Consider the following 16,849-nt stretch of genomic DNA (forward strand, 5'->3'; position numbering starts at 1 on the left):
CTCAAATAGATAAAAATGTACTAGTCTTGAGAGAGCCTACTTTAGAAATTATTGCTTTCACAATGCAAACTTGTCCTACAACCATTGACAGGGTTTTGCTGTTCTTCCAGCATAACTGATGGGAGCTAGGTGTATATATTAGCTTGTGGGTGGCGGTGCTAACAAGACTAAGGGAGTGAACTGCACAACCAGCATGATATTCCCTCTGTAACTTGATAGAAAGTTGATTTGATTTATGTTGCACTTAAATAGTTTTCTGTGGTGAAGAAAATAAGACAAGTTGCAAAATTATAACTGTGTGATCACTACAAGAAAGGGGATACTTGTGACCATAAATAGAATAATCCTTAGGCCTTTTGACAAGTAGATAACTAGATATTTCTACAAAAACAAAAGTGAGGTATCTGATAATGTTATAGCCCAATCCTAAAATCCAAAGCTCCTTTCAGAACAGACCTCTTTAAACATGTTGTTCTGTTATTCCAATAGCATAAGTAGTTAATAATGGGATCAGGATGCAGGTGTAACTCAGTAACTAAACTTTCATCTTGACAGACAACTGATGCTCCTCAGTCATTAAACTTACATCTCAGCAGTCAAGTGTCTACTTGTCTGAACTACTGTGCCAGCAATGTGGTGCATATAACTGAGGACAAGGATTGTTGTGCAACTGTAATATTGCAGAACTGTGGCACTGCAACTCTGATGAGGATTGGGACTGGGTTTACAACAGTATAGCAACCCCGATTCTTAATGCTGTTACACTGGAAATAACCACTACTGCCAGATGTGGTGTAATATAAGGTCATAAAGTGAAACAGAAAAGAACATGAGAAGATGTCCCAGAATGAACTGTGCCTGAAATGGTCACATCTCAAGACACCAACATAAAGTCCATTTTTACTACCCCCGAACAAAAATTGATAGCACTACCTTTGTTATTTTTGTTCACCATTGCGATTCTTAGCTCCCTGTTATAAAGGACCCCAGCAATAGTCCTTGATAAGAATCGTAGGTATAAATTCTTGCCCAAGTTCTTAATGTAATTATCCATGCAAGTCATCCTTAACACTGCCACTACCATACATACCATACATACATCAAAGTGCCCAGAAAGAAGGTCTGGGAGGGACAAGTATAAGTTTTATTTTATTTATTCACATCTTGCCCCAACAATGCACAACATTTCCAAGATATGTTCCTATTGTGCATAAGGAGCAAGGGTTAGATTGTTCCACTGAGATTATAGGGGAACACTTTTATCTGCAATACATTAACTGTGACAAATTACTTTACAGGGGTATAACTGACTGGTCAGCCACTGTCCTTCATATTTTACAAAACACTTTTTCTTAATATAGAAAATATATTTTCCAATACAGAGATCCAATTTCTGTTTATGGAAAAGTAATAGATGAAGTGGCCTCAAGAAAAGTAAACAAGTGAGTGGTGATGCAAATATTTTTCATCCTCCCACATTATGAAGTTAGCTGCCAGATAGTCTATCACCTTCCCAGCATATGCATCTTAGAGTGAAAAAACAACACTAGAGCCACCATTCAACACATTATTGTGTTCTTTCCAACATGAAGCTACAAGTCTTAAAAAGTAGCACGTGAAGCAGTTCTCGAAGACCTAATAACATGCCTCCAAAGTGGTCTCTTGCTCTACCTGCATCAAATGTGGTCCCTCGTTCTACTTACATGCCTTAATGTGCCATAGCCATCACTTTACCAAAACATAAAGGTAAAGGGACCCCTGACCATTAGGTCCAGTCGTGACCGACTCTGGGGTTGTGGTGCTCATCTTGTTTTAGTGGCAAAGGGAGCCGGTATACAGCTTCCAGGTCATAAGAGGTAAATTGCTTTTAGGGAGGCTCATGATTACAACTGTATTTATTTTATTTAAAACACCAACAGAGGAAGATATGGGGAAAATGCTTAATATTCAGATAAAATGCAGGATGTGGAGAGAGGGATGCAAAGAGGCACTAAATGCGTAAAAAAAGGAAAGAAAACTAGCGGCATAAGAACAAACTGCTTTATTTGATAACTGCTTGGCTACCCTTAAATAAATACAACAATCACTGACAGCAGTGATGCAATGTCAAGCTAACCCACTCGCCTTCTCTCAACAGGCAAGCTAACAGATATCACACAAAAAGTCTTCAAGAGCACAGGTCAAGACTGGAGAACTCAATTTCCTCCCCTTCAGTTCACTTTGAGCAGTATAAAGTTCAGGGCCATTTTGAACACAAGGGTTGCATGCCCTGCCTGGCCACTTTGGCTACAGCCCAGAGTCAAAGACCTGCACACATAAAAACATCCTGTGTAAATAGGCAATGCTGGGAGTCTTAGATGTTCCATCAAAGAGCAGCCTAAACAAAACAAGGGTAAAAAAACAAAGGGAGCCAGGGTGAGAGACAACTACCTGTTCCAAGGGGGCAACCACAGAACAGATTTTGTCACACTCTCTGTGAGGGCACAGAGAAAAATGGTGGTGGGTAGGTGGGAATCCTTAACCACCACTTTCTCAGAAAAAGGGAGCCTTTTGTGTCAGAAGCAGGAAAAGAGGAATTGAGGAAAAAACAAATGACCAGACAGCAATCTGGGATGTGGGAAAGACCTGAAGAGGAGGCAGTGCTAGGCGTCAAGGAATCTGGGTTTTCGGGGGACGGCTCGCCTCTCCAACCCCAACAAAACTCGAAATGCGGTTCAGTTGCCAGAGGCACCCAGAAAAACATTTAAGTTGCAAGTCAGGGTCTTCTGGCCTCATCCAGCACGAGGAGGGGACATTCTCAGCAGGTGGCGGCGGCCTTTTGGGGTCCCCTGGGGCGGGGGGAGATGCTGCCTCTCCCCCTCGGGTCCTGCCTGGGGTGGGGGCTCCCTCTCCTCCCGGGCCAGGCGCAGTGCGTAAGGCGGGAACCCTCCCTGGCTCCCTCCCCGCCCGGCTCCGAGCGAGTCCCGTCCTTACCTTTGTGCCCGCCGAAGGCCCCGTACCAGGAGAGCGAGAAGAGCGCGCAGAGGCAGCCGAGCAGCAGCGTGAGGAAGGTGCCATTGCGGAGCCTCATGTCCCCCGTCTCCTCGGCGATGGCTGCGGCTGGAGAGGCCGCATGTCCCGGGCGCTACGCGGCGGCCTCAGCCTCCCGGGCCCGGCAAGGAGAGGCGGCGGCGGCGGCAGGGGCTGCCAGTGCCCGGGCGGGCAGGCGGGCGGGACTCGCCGCCCCCGCCTCCTCCTCCCCCTTCTTCTTCGGCGCCTCCGCCCGCTGCCCTCATGCACTGGCCGCGCCCCACCGGGCCGCCGGCTCCAGCAGGCAGCAGGGGCTGCTCTCGCCGCCGTTTGCCTTTCCCCGGGCCTGGAGGAGAGAGGGGGGCTGCCGTGCCGCCGAGGGAAGAGAAGGGGCGGAGATGATAGCAGCACCGTGTTAAAGGAGCCGTGCGCGCGCGCGCCTGGGCGCCGCCGGCAGCAGTCCGCAAGCGGGCAAGGGGGTGCCTAGCGACAGACACGTGCAGTCGGGCGCGTGTTGAGAACCGGGGTCGACGAGGGTGTGAGGAAGAGCGGCTGCCGAAAGCCGCTGGACTGTAGGGGCGACCTGTAGAGCAGGACACGCTCCCACGCCCTCGTGTTCGAGCTTATAGTTGGGTTAGTGGGCAGGACCCCACCCCAGTCGAAAGGAGAGGGGACTGTCTTATAATGGAGAGGAGGAAACCTTGTCCTACCTCCGGAAAGCCTAGTGACACCAGTTACACGGTCCTCGAACACGATGGAGAAACCTGCAGCAAACTCCGTCCACCATTACAGGCACAGTCGGGTTCACAGGTGCATTTTATGACGCTTTGTAATCACAGGTTCAACAGCACTGCTTTCCCATCCTCTCAGAAGATTCTTTTTTTTTTAGAGGAGCCAGTGCACCCATTAAGTTTCTAGTCATCAAATGCAGATCCATGTGTGAATGGGTGCTCAGTAAATGGTCCACCAAGTAGTCTTTTTCTGCAACTATGATGCACCGAAAATAAAGAGGAGGCATTTGTCATTCAAGCTCATTAGTGGGTTCAAGGAAGACTGAAGACAGGTTCATTTTTTCTGCTTCTTTTCCTTATCTTGCCCAATATATATTTATGTAGAGGTTGTTAGCACTGGCATAGAGATGCTCCACATGACAGCACCAGCCTTGTAGTGAATTATTTACAAATGTTAGCTACCACATGGGAGCATCACTGCAGGGACCATAATATTTGAACCGACTATGGACTTTCATATCACACACAGTGGGGAGTATCTCCAAAGTTATGGCTGTAGATGCATATCCTTCAATAACATTTGTCTGGTCATTTGATGGCAGAACACGTGAGCTGGCTCTATGAGGCTGAATTCACACATGCAGTTCATTGCTTAATTACTGACACAGCCTAAAGCTCAATACTCTTCAGCAGAGGCAGTTCTCATATTTAGCTTGAGTCATGCAGCATTGAGTAATCAAGTCATGAGTGTCAGAAGCTGCTGGGAGCTTCAGCAGGGAGCATCTAGGGTGAGCCCCATATGGCAGCATCTGATTGAGCATCGTGGCATCCCAGGTCTGCCACTGGACCCTCCTGGGCAGGAAGGTCTATGTGAGGGTTTCCTGTTCCTGTGCAACAAACTCTTTGTGATGAATTCTGGTGTGTTCGTGGATTGTTTGGTTCTGATTCCTATCTTGTCCCTCATTCCTGATTCATGGCTTGCTCCTAGTTTGTCTTTCAGTCCTGACTTCCTCTGTCGGTCCTTTCTACTTGCATTGTCCCACAGCTTCTGACTCACCTCAAAAACCACTGCCCATGGCCCAGCCTGACAAATGAGGCAAACATTAAGGCTGCAAGCCTCAGTTGAGTGGCTATGTATATGACTGCAGTACAAGGGTGCATATATGTGTGAACTACCCTAATGCATGCATGCTGTCCCTCTTGACTCCCAAGGGACATTGTGAGAGAAAGTCTTAATTCCATTCTAAAATACTAAATGGCTTTACAGGACTCAAGAGGAAGACATAGGTTTCCCTACAGTATCTCCCAACACAGAAAGTGTGTAAGGAAATCCATGAAACCACATACAGTACTTCTAAACATCAACGGCATAGGAGGAGGAGGAGGAGTGTAGGCGAATCTAAGCGTTATTTGCAATTGCCTTCTATCTCAAGAAACTGCATTAAACCTTTGGACTGTGTCTTGAGCTTATGGAGCATTCTGCAATGCCTACTGCTGTGTGCTTATTATGAAATATGGAGCCAGTAAAAAGAGGAATAGAGGATGCTGAGAAACTGTAAGGGAGGTTAAGTTAGCACAGGCAAAACTAGGCTTTATTTCACATGGGTCAAAGACCCAGTTTGGCACACACACAGGCTGGGAGCTTCAATGGCACCCCTCTGGAGCCTTCACCCAGGGCAAAAAAAAAAACAAAACACGGCTAGCCTTCCTGTAGCTATGGCACTGTTAGTTGGTGGCAGCTGGAGAAGGGGGAAGCTGAAGAGTGGAAGAAAAAGAAGACAAGAAAGCCAGTGTGTAATAGTGAGTGGTTAGTGTCAGACTAGGACCTTTGAGAGAAAGGTTCATCTCTCCATTAGGTGACCTTGAGCCAGTCACTGTCTCAGCCTGACTCTCATAGATAGGCTTCTTGTGTGGATAAAATGATAGGACCATGTACACCATATGAAGCTCCTTGGAGGAAAGGTGGAATATAAATGGCATAATAAACAAACAAGCAAAAGATAAACAGGACTTCAGAAAGAAGACAGAGTGCGCAAGAAGGAATGGAACTAATAAACTGAAAATAACTTTCTGTAACAGACACTACTAAACAATTAGTTACAGATAACATCATGCACCATTGTCACTACCATTTGGGGATTTGATTGCGCAATTGGGCAATTGTCAACCAGCCTTTACTCATTTGTAACTGAACACTGTGTGCATTACATGTAACCAAGGCTGTAATCCTTTGCATGCTTACAAGGGAGGAAGCCAAAACAATAGTTTTGCAAACCTTTCTGCCAATACCAGAAAGAATGGATTTGTGTAGGTGTTCATCTTGCATAATACTCTTTTCTTCAACTTCAATCACAAATACATTTATAGAAACCACTGAAGCAAAAAATAACTGTCTTGCACATCTACCTTTTCTTATATGAGAATTGATGGGCACAGTTCTTAATTTGTGTTTCACTTATTTTTATTCTGATGCCTTTTGACTTTATTCTGTATCTGATCTATTTGAATAAAAATATTGTGTGTGGTTTTCATTTTTTTTAAAGCGAAAGAAACCTGAATCTTGAGGCAAGTGCAAAGACTATTTATGCATTTGTGTCTTGCAGAGAGTAAATCAATTTTAAGGATGGGTTGGGTTTATGAGTGATGTCATGGATTGGTTGGATGCAGAGGAATGGAAGGAGGAACCAGCTGGAGAACCCACAAGAGATGAAGGCTCAGAGCCAAGAGACTGGTGGTGGGACGACGATGAGTGGTCAGAGGAAGAAGACTGGGAGGAAGTGTTGGAAGCTGAAAATGTAACAGGGCTTAGTGAGCGGGAGGAGTCTGGGGCAGAGAGAGGTCCATACTCAGAGGCAGAAGCTGAAGCAGGACAGGAGGGAGGCCAAGAGGCATGGGTGTCCCCTCCTGCTGCTGCTGCAACAAACTCCCCTCCCCCAAGTCTCCCAGAACCAGGAGAGGCATGAAGAGGGCAGAGGAGAAGTTAGCTTTACACGGGCGGAGTCTTGGATTGCTTGGGGAAAACCCTGGGAAAGAGAAGACTTAAGCAGCTGTGGGAGGAAGGGCTTTCAGTCTCGGCAACTGCTTCATGGGGGCAAGACCGGCCAGAAAAGAGTTGCTGTGTTCATTAGGCCAGACACTCCTGTGTAGATTCTGTTTTTGGTAATAAAGAGTTAACTCCAACTTGCTAGGTGCAATTTATTGCGGGCTTGCTCCTGTCAAGTGGGTAGTGAAAATAGTATGGTTCTCTACTCATATTACTGCCTCTGTTGTGTGGTTTGATAGTAGATTATCATGCTTGCTCTCATCACCATTCTGCTGAATTAAAAACAGGTACTGTTCCAGAGAATGGGTTCACACTGTGGCCCTGATTTGTGCATTTTTAATAGCTTTGTTCAATGAGGGTGTTCTTCATCCCCACTTACGAGTGTAATAGACCAAAGACAATGGCCAACCAAATGTCTATGGGAAACAGGACACAAACTTCTCCATCTATCCCCTTTCCTACCCTCTCACACTAAATCAAAAAGTTTTGCTAGGTTCTACCACTTCATTAACTATCATTATCAGATATGGCCTATGTGCCAATTGTTGGTTTTTGTTATTTCAAAACTACGTTTTACACACAGCTCCCTCGTCTTCTTGCCCCCAGTGATAATTATCCCAGCTATCTGGATAATTAAAGGAGTTTGAGAGGTCATAATGCTGCACACATTTGCTTGTACACAGGGTCATACATGTCATGTGCAGATTTTTTAAAATGATGTTTTGCAAAGGAGAAGACAATTAGAAACAACCCCCTAATGTGGCCAGTGTTATGGTGGTGGTAGATCAGGAGAGCCCAGAATAAAAATTGGTTTTGGATAATTGCAGGCAGCACCACACAGCAGCAGCACATATATATCAAGAGTGAAAAATAAAATGTGGATAAAACACATGGTGCCAAAGATAGGCATAATCTCAGTCTAGTTCTAAAACCTGAAACATTTGCAATGAAGTTTTCTGAGAGTTTGGCAAGGTGTTGGGGGGTGGGAATCCCTTTTCTGTCAAGAGTCTTAAACTAAAGGATCAGCACTAGAACATGCTGTGTGCCAGCATACACTCAAGGTTGAATCAGTATGCAAGCAAGGTTGAAAACTGATTTTTCTCCTCCTTTTATAGTTCAGCACTGGCTGTAGCTGGTTTCAGACTGCACCACTGTGCAAAAATTCTAATGCTTATTCATAAACCCACACAAGTATGCACATGATCCCAACTCTCTAGTAGTCCCAACAGTACCCAAGCACAGATATTTATTACAAGCACCAGCTAGGATTAATTGCCCCAGACACACATATGCCCCCCTCAACTGCAGTAGCATACGAACTAGCCTTAATCCCTCCATGTCTCTCTTTCAACTGTTCCTCTCTATCTACTCCTACAGCTGTCAGTCAATCATTGCAGCAATCCCTAGTCTTAAATATCCCAACTGGAAGAGGCAGTGAACAGCTGCCACACAGCCAGTGCAACCCTCCCAATACTGTCTATTATGGGGAGCGGAGGGGACACAGAGATCCCTGTAGAAGTTTTTTAACAAAGGGAGGCTATTGCAAACTATGATGAGTTTTGCCTACAAATTGCTCAACTATCCCCAAGGAGGACATTTAATAGCAAAGCTCAGAAAACACTGAAATACAGTATTCCTAGCAAGATATATTGTTACAGTGGCAGAAAATAACTGTATCTTTTTATAGGCTTCAGGCAGATACAAATGCTAGAAGCTAGTCAGAAAAACCCAGGTTTTGTGATGATGCAAAACAAAAAGAAGCTAGGAAGGGCTTCTCTCTGTCCTTTCTTGTTTGTACTCTGTGGGTGCAGAATACAAGAGAAAATACTCACGCCTGTCGTATGTGAACTCCAGCTAAGCCAGCAGCACCACCTGCTGTTCTTACTGCAAATTTTGCAAAGGAGAGATTGAGGCCGCATATGTCCTTGGGTTTATCCAGTCCGTCCTAACCTCTCAAACATTTATTCCACCAAGCACTAATAAAGAGAACAGGGATTGGGGATCATCCAGACATCGCTGGACTCCAACTCCCATCAGTGCTTACCACTAGTGGAATGGACTACCATGGAAGGTAGCCCCTTCATTGGAGGTTGGATAGTCATCTGTCAAGGATCCTTTAGTTACAATTCTTGCACTGCAGGGAGTTGAATAAGACAATCCTTCGAGTCCCTTCCAGCTCTACAGCTCTATGATCCTTTTAGTCTATGACAAATGGTCAGGGATGATGGGAGTTGTAATCTTAACACCAGCTGGAGAGCCAGAGGTTCCCCATCTCTGCAGCGGAGGAATAGTAGTAATATCTCCGACTCCACATCCTGAAAAGAGACAGGGGGCTGGTCTGACTGCTATGAGGCCAAACCAGACTTGCTGCAGCAGCAGGGATGGAGGAAAGTGGAAGGAGCATCTCCACCCCCATCATTCAGCCTGGACACTTGAGATCTAGCTCCAAGGGCCTTCTGGTGGTTGCAGGGAGAGGGTAGGCAGAGGGCCTTATTGGTAGTTGTGCCCACCCTGTGGAACACCCTTCCATCAGATGTCAAGGAGACAAATACCTATACAGTGGTACCTCGGGTTACAGACACTTTAGGTTACAGACTCTGCTAACCCAGAAAGAGTACCTCAGGTTAAGAACTTTGCTTCAGGATGAGAACAGAAATTGCACGGCAGTGGTGCGGCGGCAGCAGGAGGCCCCATTAGCTAAAGTGGTACCTCAAGTTAAGAACAGTTTCAAGCTAAGAACGGGCCACCTTTAGAAGACACCCTGTATAGGAAAGTTTTTAATGTTTTATTATTTCTTTTTTTATATGCAGGAAGCTACCCAGAGTGGTTGAGGCAACCCAGTCAGATAGGTAAGGTAAAGGTAAAGGTAGGGTACAAATAATAATAATAATAATAATAATAATAATAATAATAATAATAATAAAATAATAAAAATTACTACTACATTTGTGGTCATAAACGCCACATTGGAGACCCCTACTCCAAACCTTCTAAAGTGATTAAGACCTGTATGTAATTCTAGCACTGAACCATACCCTCCAAAGTATACACACACAAGCAATGGGGTATTATGTTTCTCTCGGCTGTGAAGTATGAGTGTCTCCTTTCAGTTTTGCTGCCTCTGTTGTGTTCTCTGTTACTCAGAACTAAGCCCTGCACACAGGAGCGCAGGCTGTGCCATTGCACAATTCATCACTCCTTCTGTGAATACAATACATCACCCTTATCACCCAGAGCACATTTCTTAGGGCTTTCTCTAACCCTCTTAATAGTTCATTGCTCCTGGCATCAAATTGGAAATAAACTGCAGTGGTGCACAACAGAACAGGCTGTTGCTGGCAAAGGCTTTGTGTAACCACAAATGCGGTTTATAGCACAAAGAGTGACAAAACAAAAATAATTGTTTGATAGGCACTGCTGCTTAATTTGTCAGTGAAGCACGACAGGCACTTGCTAGGTGCTCAGCGTTCTGCAGCAAACACTGGAATTCTAATTGGAGCCGGCACTCAGTCTCAGAGGCAGCAATGGCTCCAAAGGAACCCAACAATCAGCTTGGATCCAAGTATGTTTACTCAGAAATAAAATCCCACTGATTTTAAACGGGCTTAATCCTAGTACTATGTGTATAAATTTGCAGCCTTCAGGTAACACAAACCTTTCATGTTTCAGCCTACAGGGGGAAACTACAGTTTCTGGGAGGTGGGGTAATTTTAATCAGGAAAGCTGTCTGGAAGGAAAGCTGTTTCTACCTCCCCAGCACCCTGTAAAGGTACCCCTGCCCGTACGGGCCAGTCATGTCCGACTCTAGGGTTGTGCGTCCATCTCACTTAAGAGGCCGGGGGCCAGCACTGTCCGGAGTCACTTCCGGGTCACGTGGCCAGCGTGACGAAGCTGCTCTGGCAAGCCGGCACCAGCGCAGCACACGGAAACGCCGTTTACCTTCCCACTAGAAAGCGGTCCCTATTTATCTACTTGCACTTAAGAGTGCTTTCAAACTGCTAGGTGGGCAGGAGCTGGGACCGAAAGATGGGAGCTCACCCCGCCGCGGGGATTCGAACCGCCGACCATGCGATCGGCAAGTCCTAGGCACTGAGGTTTTACCCACAGTGCCACCCGCATCCCTCCAGCACCCTGAGCTCAATGCAAATACCTATGCCTGATGCTTACTTTGGCCCCTGAAATAGCTGTCTTTTCCTAATACCAGCGGCGGAATTGCTTAGTGGTACTGTTGGGTAGTTTAAGACTCTAGACTTAATTGTCTTATCGGGGTGCTCTTCTTTAGATGACAATGTGCATCACTTCACTTGCTTCAAAATGTGGTAAACTAGCCTTGCTGTGTTTGGAGGACTTCCTGTTCATTCTGTGTGTGTGTGTGTGTGTGCGCGCGTGCTCATATGCGTTCATGTGTGCATGTGGTGTCCATGTCCTGCTTCCATGTTTTGTCCTGATGGAACCACTAGGGCAGCTAGCCTTGAATATTGATCAAGAATTTGTGACTATATTTCCCGTTCCACTGTCACTAACTACATAATTAAAAAAAATAAAATTCTTGAACCATTGTGCAGCACCTCTCAGAAGCGAAAAGGGTAAAATCCAGTGTAAATAATTACTTGCTACAGGCCTGCAAACAAAACAGAAATCATCTGAATTGCATTATATGTAAAGATATTTTTAAAATATTAAACAGTTTAGAAATGCTTTTGAATAAAATAAATAAAAATATAATAATCACATGATATACCAATATATTCAGCTGTAAGTCATCAAATATTGAATAATCAAGCGTGTATATGAACATGAGTGTGAGGACAACCCCCAGCGGAAGATGGGAAGACATAACTGAGGTGTACAAAGAGGTATATGTTGTGGAAAGAATGAAAAAGATAGTATATTTCATGATACTAAGGGTCAAAATCTGATTAAATTTATCAACAGTCAGTTCAGGACAAGCAACAGGAAGACATTCTTCAAATAATGCATAAATAACTTTAGCTGCTACCTTAGGTGCTTGAAAAGAGTAGACTAACTCATGACAGATGGCTCTGTCTGCTACTGTTAGGAAAAGCAGTGAAATACAATCTCTGCAGTGTTCGAAACTCCCATTGTTCTAGGCGCATTTTGCAACAGGGAATTTCATTAACGTGAGCAGTTTCTGAGCTCCGGGCATAGTACTACACCTACGATTTCAGATTATAACTGAAATAACAGAGTAGAAGGAAAGGAGGACCTTTCTCTGCCTCCCCACTTCCAGCTACTCTCTGAAGACTGGATAAGAGATCCTCTTAAGAATATTAAGGGGAAGGACTAGACCATGTGAAAAATGAACATAATATTTTAGCTGCAGTTCACTCATTTTCAGCTTTGTATCCTTGTTATTTAAAAAGTGCACCTAGACATTCCGTTGTTGTGCCCATAACCTAGTTTAAGGTGCCATTTAGCTCCTAGCTTTCATATCTCTGTTTCTAACACTGATTCTCTGATACACAACATTACAGCAGGTACCGTATTTTTTGCCCTATAGGACGCACTTTCCCCCCTCCAAAAATGAAGGGGAAATGTGTGTGCATCCTAAGGGGCGAATGCAGGCTTTCGCTGAAGCCTGGAGAGCGAGAGATGTCGGTGTGCACCGACCCCTCTTGCTCTCCAGGCTTCAGGAAGCTATCCGCAAGCCTTGCGAGCCCGGTGGGAGTTCCCGCGGGCTCGCAAGGCTTGAGGGCAGCAGCCTACAGCCCGAAGCATGGGGCGCGTTCTGGAGCACGCCCCGTGCTTCGCGCAGATGTCCGCAAGCCTTGCGAGCCCAGTGGGAGTTCCCGCGGGCTCGCAAGGCTTGCGGGCAGCAGCCTGCAGCCCGAAGTACGGGGCGTGTTCCGGAGCGCGCCCCGTGCTTCGCACAGATGTCCGCAAGCGTTGCGAGCCCGGCAGGAGTTCCCACTGGGTTCGCAACGCTTGCGGATAGCAGCCTGTTCTGGGGGCTGGGGAAGCTCGGGCTTCCCCCACCCCAGCCCCGCGGCTGGGGGGGGGAATACAATTTTTTTTATTCCCCCCCAAAAAAACGAGGTGCGCCCTATGGGCCAGTGCGCCCTATAGGGTGAAAAATATGGTAATACTGGGGATAGAGTTTAGCTGTCTGTTGCTTCAGAGAGTGGGACTGGAAACGGTGAAAATTTCTGAGAGGCAGATTTCAGCTTAACATGGAGGGGTGGGTACATCCCAATGGCAAGAATTGCTCAGCAATGGCAGAAACTGCCTAGATAGGTAAGGGGCTCTCCTTTGCCATAGTTCTGTGCATCACCTGGTGATTGTTAAACTGGTTTGTCTACAATGCAGATATGCCTGAAGTGATTAGTATGGGAAATGTAACAGTATAGACACCTGATTTGGAGTAGTTCAACATTCTGAACCAACATTCTGGTCTTGAAGTGCCCTATAGGTTACTGGGTTTTTTTTAAGTACACCTGGAAATATATGCATTTATTTTATTTAAAGCATTTGTACCCCCCCCCTCTCCAGCTGAAAAGGGCTCCCAGGGTGACTTGCATAGAGAACACATTTCAGACTGGTTCCAATATCATCAGTTATTTGAAAATTTTAAATCTGACAAACAAAAGGGGTTCTCAGTAGAAATTTCTTGATTTGAATCTGATCTTGTAAATTCTAAAAGAAAAACTCTTTCCAAAACTTACCGACTCCTCCTTGACTGGACAGTCAAGGAGGAGGAAGTAACAGCGGCAATGGTGAGGTGGTCCCAGGATTTTAGCCATTCAATAACCATGGCCCAATGGGAAAATTTATGGAAGATCAATTGGAAATTCACAAACTGTTACACGATTAGAGAGAACTTTCAAAAAATGCAACATTGATGGTAGCTAACACCATGGAAACTTTCAAAAATGTATAAAAATGTGTCAAGTAATTGTTGGAGATGCGGAGACTCAGGAACATTCTACCATATGCGGTGGATATGTAGGAAAATACAGGTATTCTGGGAGAGTATCCATGTAGAACTGCAAAAAATGCTAAAGATCTCTTTCAATAAAAAACCAGAGGCCTACCTCCTAGGAATAACAGATTTGGATATTCCACAAAAGAGGAAGGGTATCTTTTTATATGTGACGGCGGCAGCAAGAGTTTTGATCGCAGCAAAATGGAAGAGTAATGAAATCCCCTCTATACAAGATTGGATCTAAAAGCTGACAGAATATGCCGAATTAGATGGTTTATCAGAAAAGATAAAGAATAAATCAAAACAGGAATTTGTTTCTAAATGGGAGGTTTTTAAAGAATATCTGAAAAATAAATATAGTAGTTTAAATTCTGTTGCAGCATTCGAGGAACTTCAGTAATAGTTGCTAGGTAGATAAAAGAAATTAGATTTATTGAGAATAAGTTTAATTATGAAAATGTGTATTGGCAGTAAGTAATATGAATTTGAAATATGGAATAGACGGGAAGTTGGGTCTTTAGTGTTAAGACCAATAGATGTTTTATTGTTTGCCAAGAAAATTACGTGTCTATGGTTATTTTTGTAATTTGTGTGTAATTTTGTATTTGTGTTTCTTTGTGTGTGTTTTTGTTGTTGTATAAATGAAGATTTTTTAAAAAAATAGCTGGCAGGGCATAAATGCATTGTTATGCATTGATGGGGGTGGTGCCCGCTATTTTGAAAGAGGCGGAGGTGTGTCCATTCCTAAAAAATAATGTCCACCCTGGATCCCCTAGTCAGTGATAGCTATCAACTTGTTGTTAAAAGGTAAAGGTACCCCTGACCGTTAGGTCCAGTCACAGATGACTCTGGGGCTGCACGCTCATCTCGCTCTCCAGGCCGAGGGAGCCAGCGTTTGTCCGCAGGCAGCTTCTGGATCATGTGGCCAGCATGACTAAGCCGCTTCTGGAGAACCAGAGCAGCGCATGGAAACACCATTTACCTTCCCACTGGAGCGGTACCTATTTCTCTACTTGCACTTTGACGTGCTTTCGAACTGCTAGGTGGGCAGGAGCTGGGACTGAACAAAGGGAGCTCACCCCGTCACGGGGATTCAAACCGCCGACCTTCTGATTGGCAAGCCCTAGGCTCTGTGGTTTAGACCACATCAGCTGGTTGTTAATATACCAAAGATTCACTGAGGACTGGAATAAATTTACAGAATATATTAAAAATATTTGTGATAATGATATAATGTTTGTAATTTTCCAAGAAGCTCTGTAAGAAGGTTTGGTAGAAATATTGTTTAAATAATATGGTAAGATAAGATATACATAGTGCAATATAAATGAAGAAATGTGAAGATATGTAATAACTACAGAAAATTATCAGACATGTTGATGGAAGTCTAAAAGAAAAAAGATGTGTGATGAATTCTTAATTGTGTTATAAATTCTTTAATTGTGTTATAAATTTGTTTTTATTGGAAAACTAATAAAAACTATATACAAAAAAAATATACCATTTATTTGGCTTTACCTGGAAGCTGCAGCTGGTGCAAAATGCAACAGCTAGGTTGTTGTCTGGGTTCAAGGTTTTGCTTTCAGTATTTAAAATCCCAAACATCTTGAACTGTTTAAGGGGCTGCCCCTCCCACTAGATTCCTCTCCAGCAATTGTATTCTTCAGATGGGGCACTTCTGACAGTACCATCTGCACTAACAGTGTGCTTAGCCTGTACTAGAAATCAGGCAGTGCTACAACTCCACTTCTCTAGAATCAGTTAACAGCCCAAATCAGACAGGTCCCGAGTGTCATGATGCTTAAGCACCTACTTTAAGACATTGTGTTTTTTTTTTTGGGGGGGGGTAAAGCAGGCTTTTCCTGAGGTGTTAACTCAGTCGTTTGTAGACTATTTTATATCTGATGGAATTGTTTTGCTGTTTTTGGAGTTTGTAGGGATGGTTTTTATTGTTTATACATTTGGTTGCATTGCTTTTATTGTTGTTGGTGTTTGTGCTTTCTTATTCTCCTTATAATCATGTATAGTGCTTCAACAGCTTTATGAAGTATGTTGATCTATAAATCTGTTTGACAACAACCATTCAATCTAAACTGGCAAAGCAGCCAGAGCTGGGCATAAGCCTCCAAGGCCACCTGGATTGTCGATGGAAGATAGGAAATAGCCTTCTATTGAGCTGGACCACTGGTCTATCTAGCTCAGCACTGTCCACACTGACTAGCAATGGCACTTCATGGTAATTATTGTGGAAATTAGAAGCATCATTCCAAACCAAGTCATTTCTAATTGTAACACTATAGCTCAACTTAACCACTATGCAGGCAAATTAATGTTTAGAAGGTAGCATAATGTTGCTGCAGTTTGTAAGGTAAGGTGGCTGTGGTTTGTAAGATGATCCAAGATGGGACACAGATTTCTGCTGCATCTAAAGCTATCCTGATCATTATGGCCAGGCAGTTAGCATTTGTTGTCATGTTAACTCTGTTTATAGCATTTCTTTCTTCCTACTTCCTCCTCCTCCTTTGGCGATCACTCATAACCAAGTAAGATCTTCTACGAACATGGTCTTTATAGTGAGTCCGCAAGTGACTATGGAGGCCAATTCTGGATCCACACGTCCTTCCACAGTGGGGACATAGGTTTCCAGGTGGGAGTTGTTCATGGTGAGGGTTTGCCAAGTGTGCCTTCCTCTTAGCATGTTTATCCCTTGCGTCCTGAGTGTGTCTTCAAAGCCCATGACACCTTTGGTAAAGGCTGTGCTCCAACTGGAGCGCTCGCAGGCCAGTGTTTCCCAATTGTCGATGTTCATACTACATTTTTTAAAAGATTTGCCTTGAGAGTCTTTAAACCTCTTTTGTTGACCACCAGCATTACGCTTTCCATTTTTAAGTTTGGAATAGAGTAGCTGCTTTGGAAGACAATAATCAGGCATCCAAACAACATGACCAGTCCAAAGAAGCTGATGTTGAAGAATCATTGCTTCAACACTGGTGATTTTTGCTTCTTCCAGTAAACTGGCATTAGTTCACCTGTCTTCCCAAGTGATATGCTAAAATTCTCAGAGGCACTGTTGATGGAACATTTCAAGGAGTTGGAGATGGCGTTTATAAGTGGTCCATGTTT

General features: G+C 44.3%; 1 protein-coding gene across 1 annotated transcript in view; it reads right to left on the bottom strand.

Annotated features, from left to right (window-relative positions):
- Positions 1–3,202, bottom strand: part of MGAT4B (alpha-1,3-mannosyl-glycoprotein 4-beta-N-acetylglucosaminyltransferase B) — a 78,586-nt gene extending 75,384 nt beyond the window's left edge. Inside the window, exon 1 of the mRNA XM_082211792.1 lies at positions 2,974–3,202. Within this exon, the coding sequence (XP_082067918.1) occupies positions 2,974–3,070 (97 nt within the window). The 5' untranslated portion in view covers positions 3,071–3,202. The remainder of the gene's footprint in view (positions 1–2,973) is intronic.
- Positions 3,203–16,849: the final 13,647 nt, after the last annotated feature.

This window comes from Podarcis vaucheri (genome assembly GCF_965113315.1).
Source record: "Podarcis vaucheri genome assembly, chromosome: 2".
NCBI classification, from domain to species: domain Eukaryota; kingdom Metazoa; phylum Chordata; class Lepidosauria; order Squamata; family Lacertidae; genus Podarcis; species Podarcis vaucheri.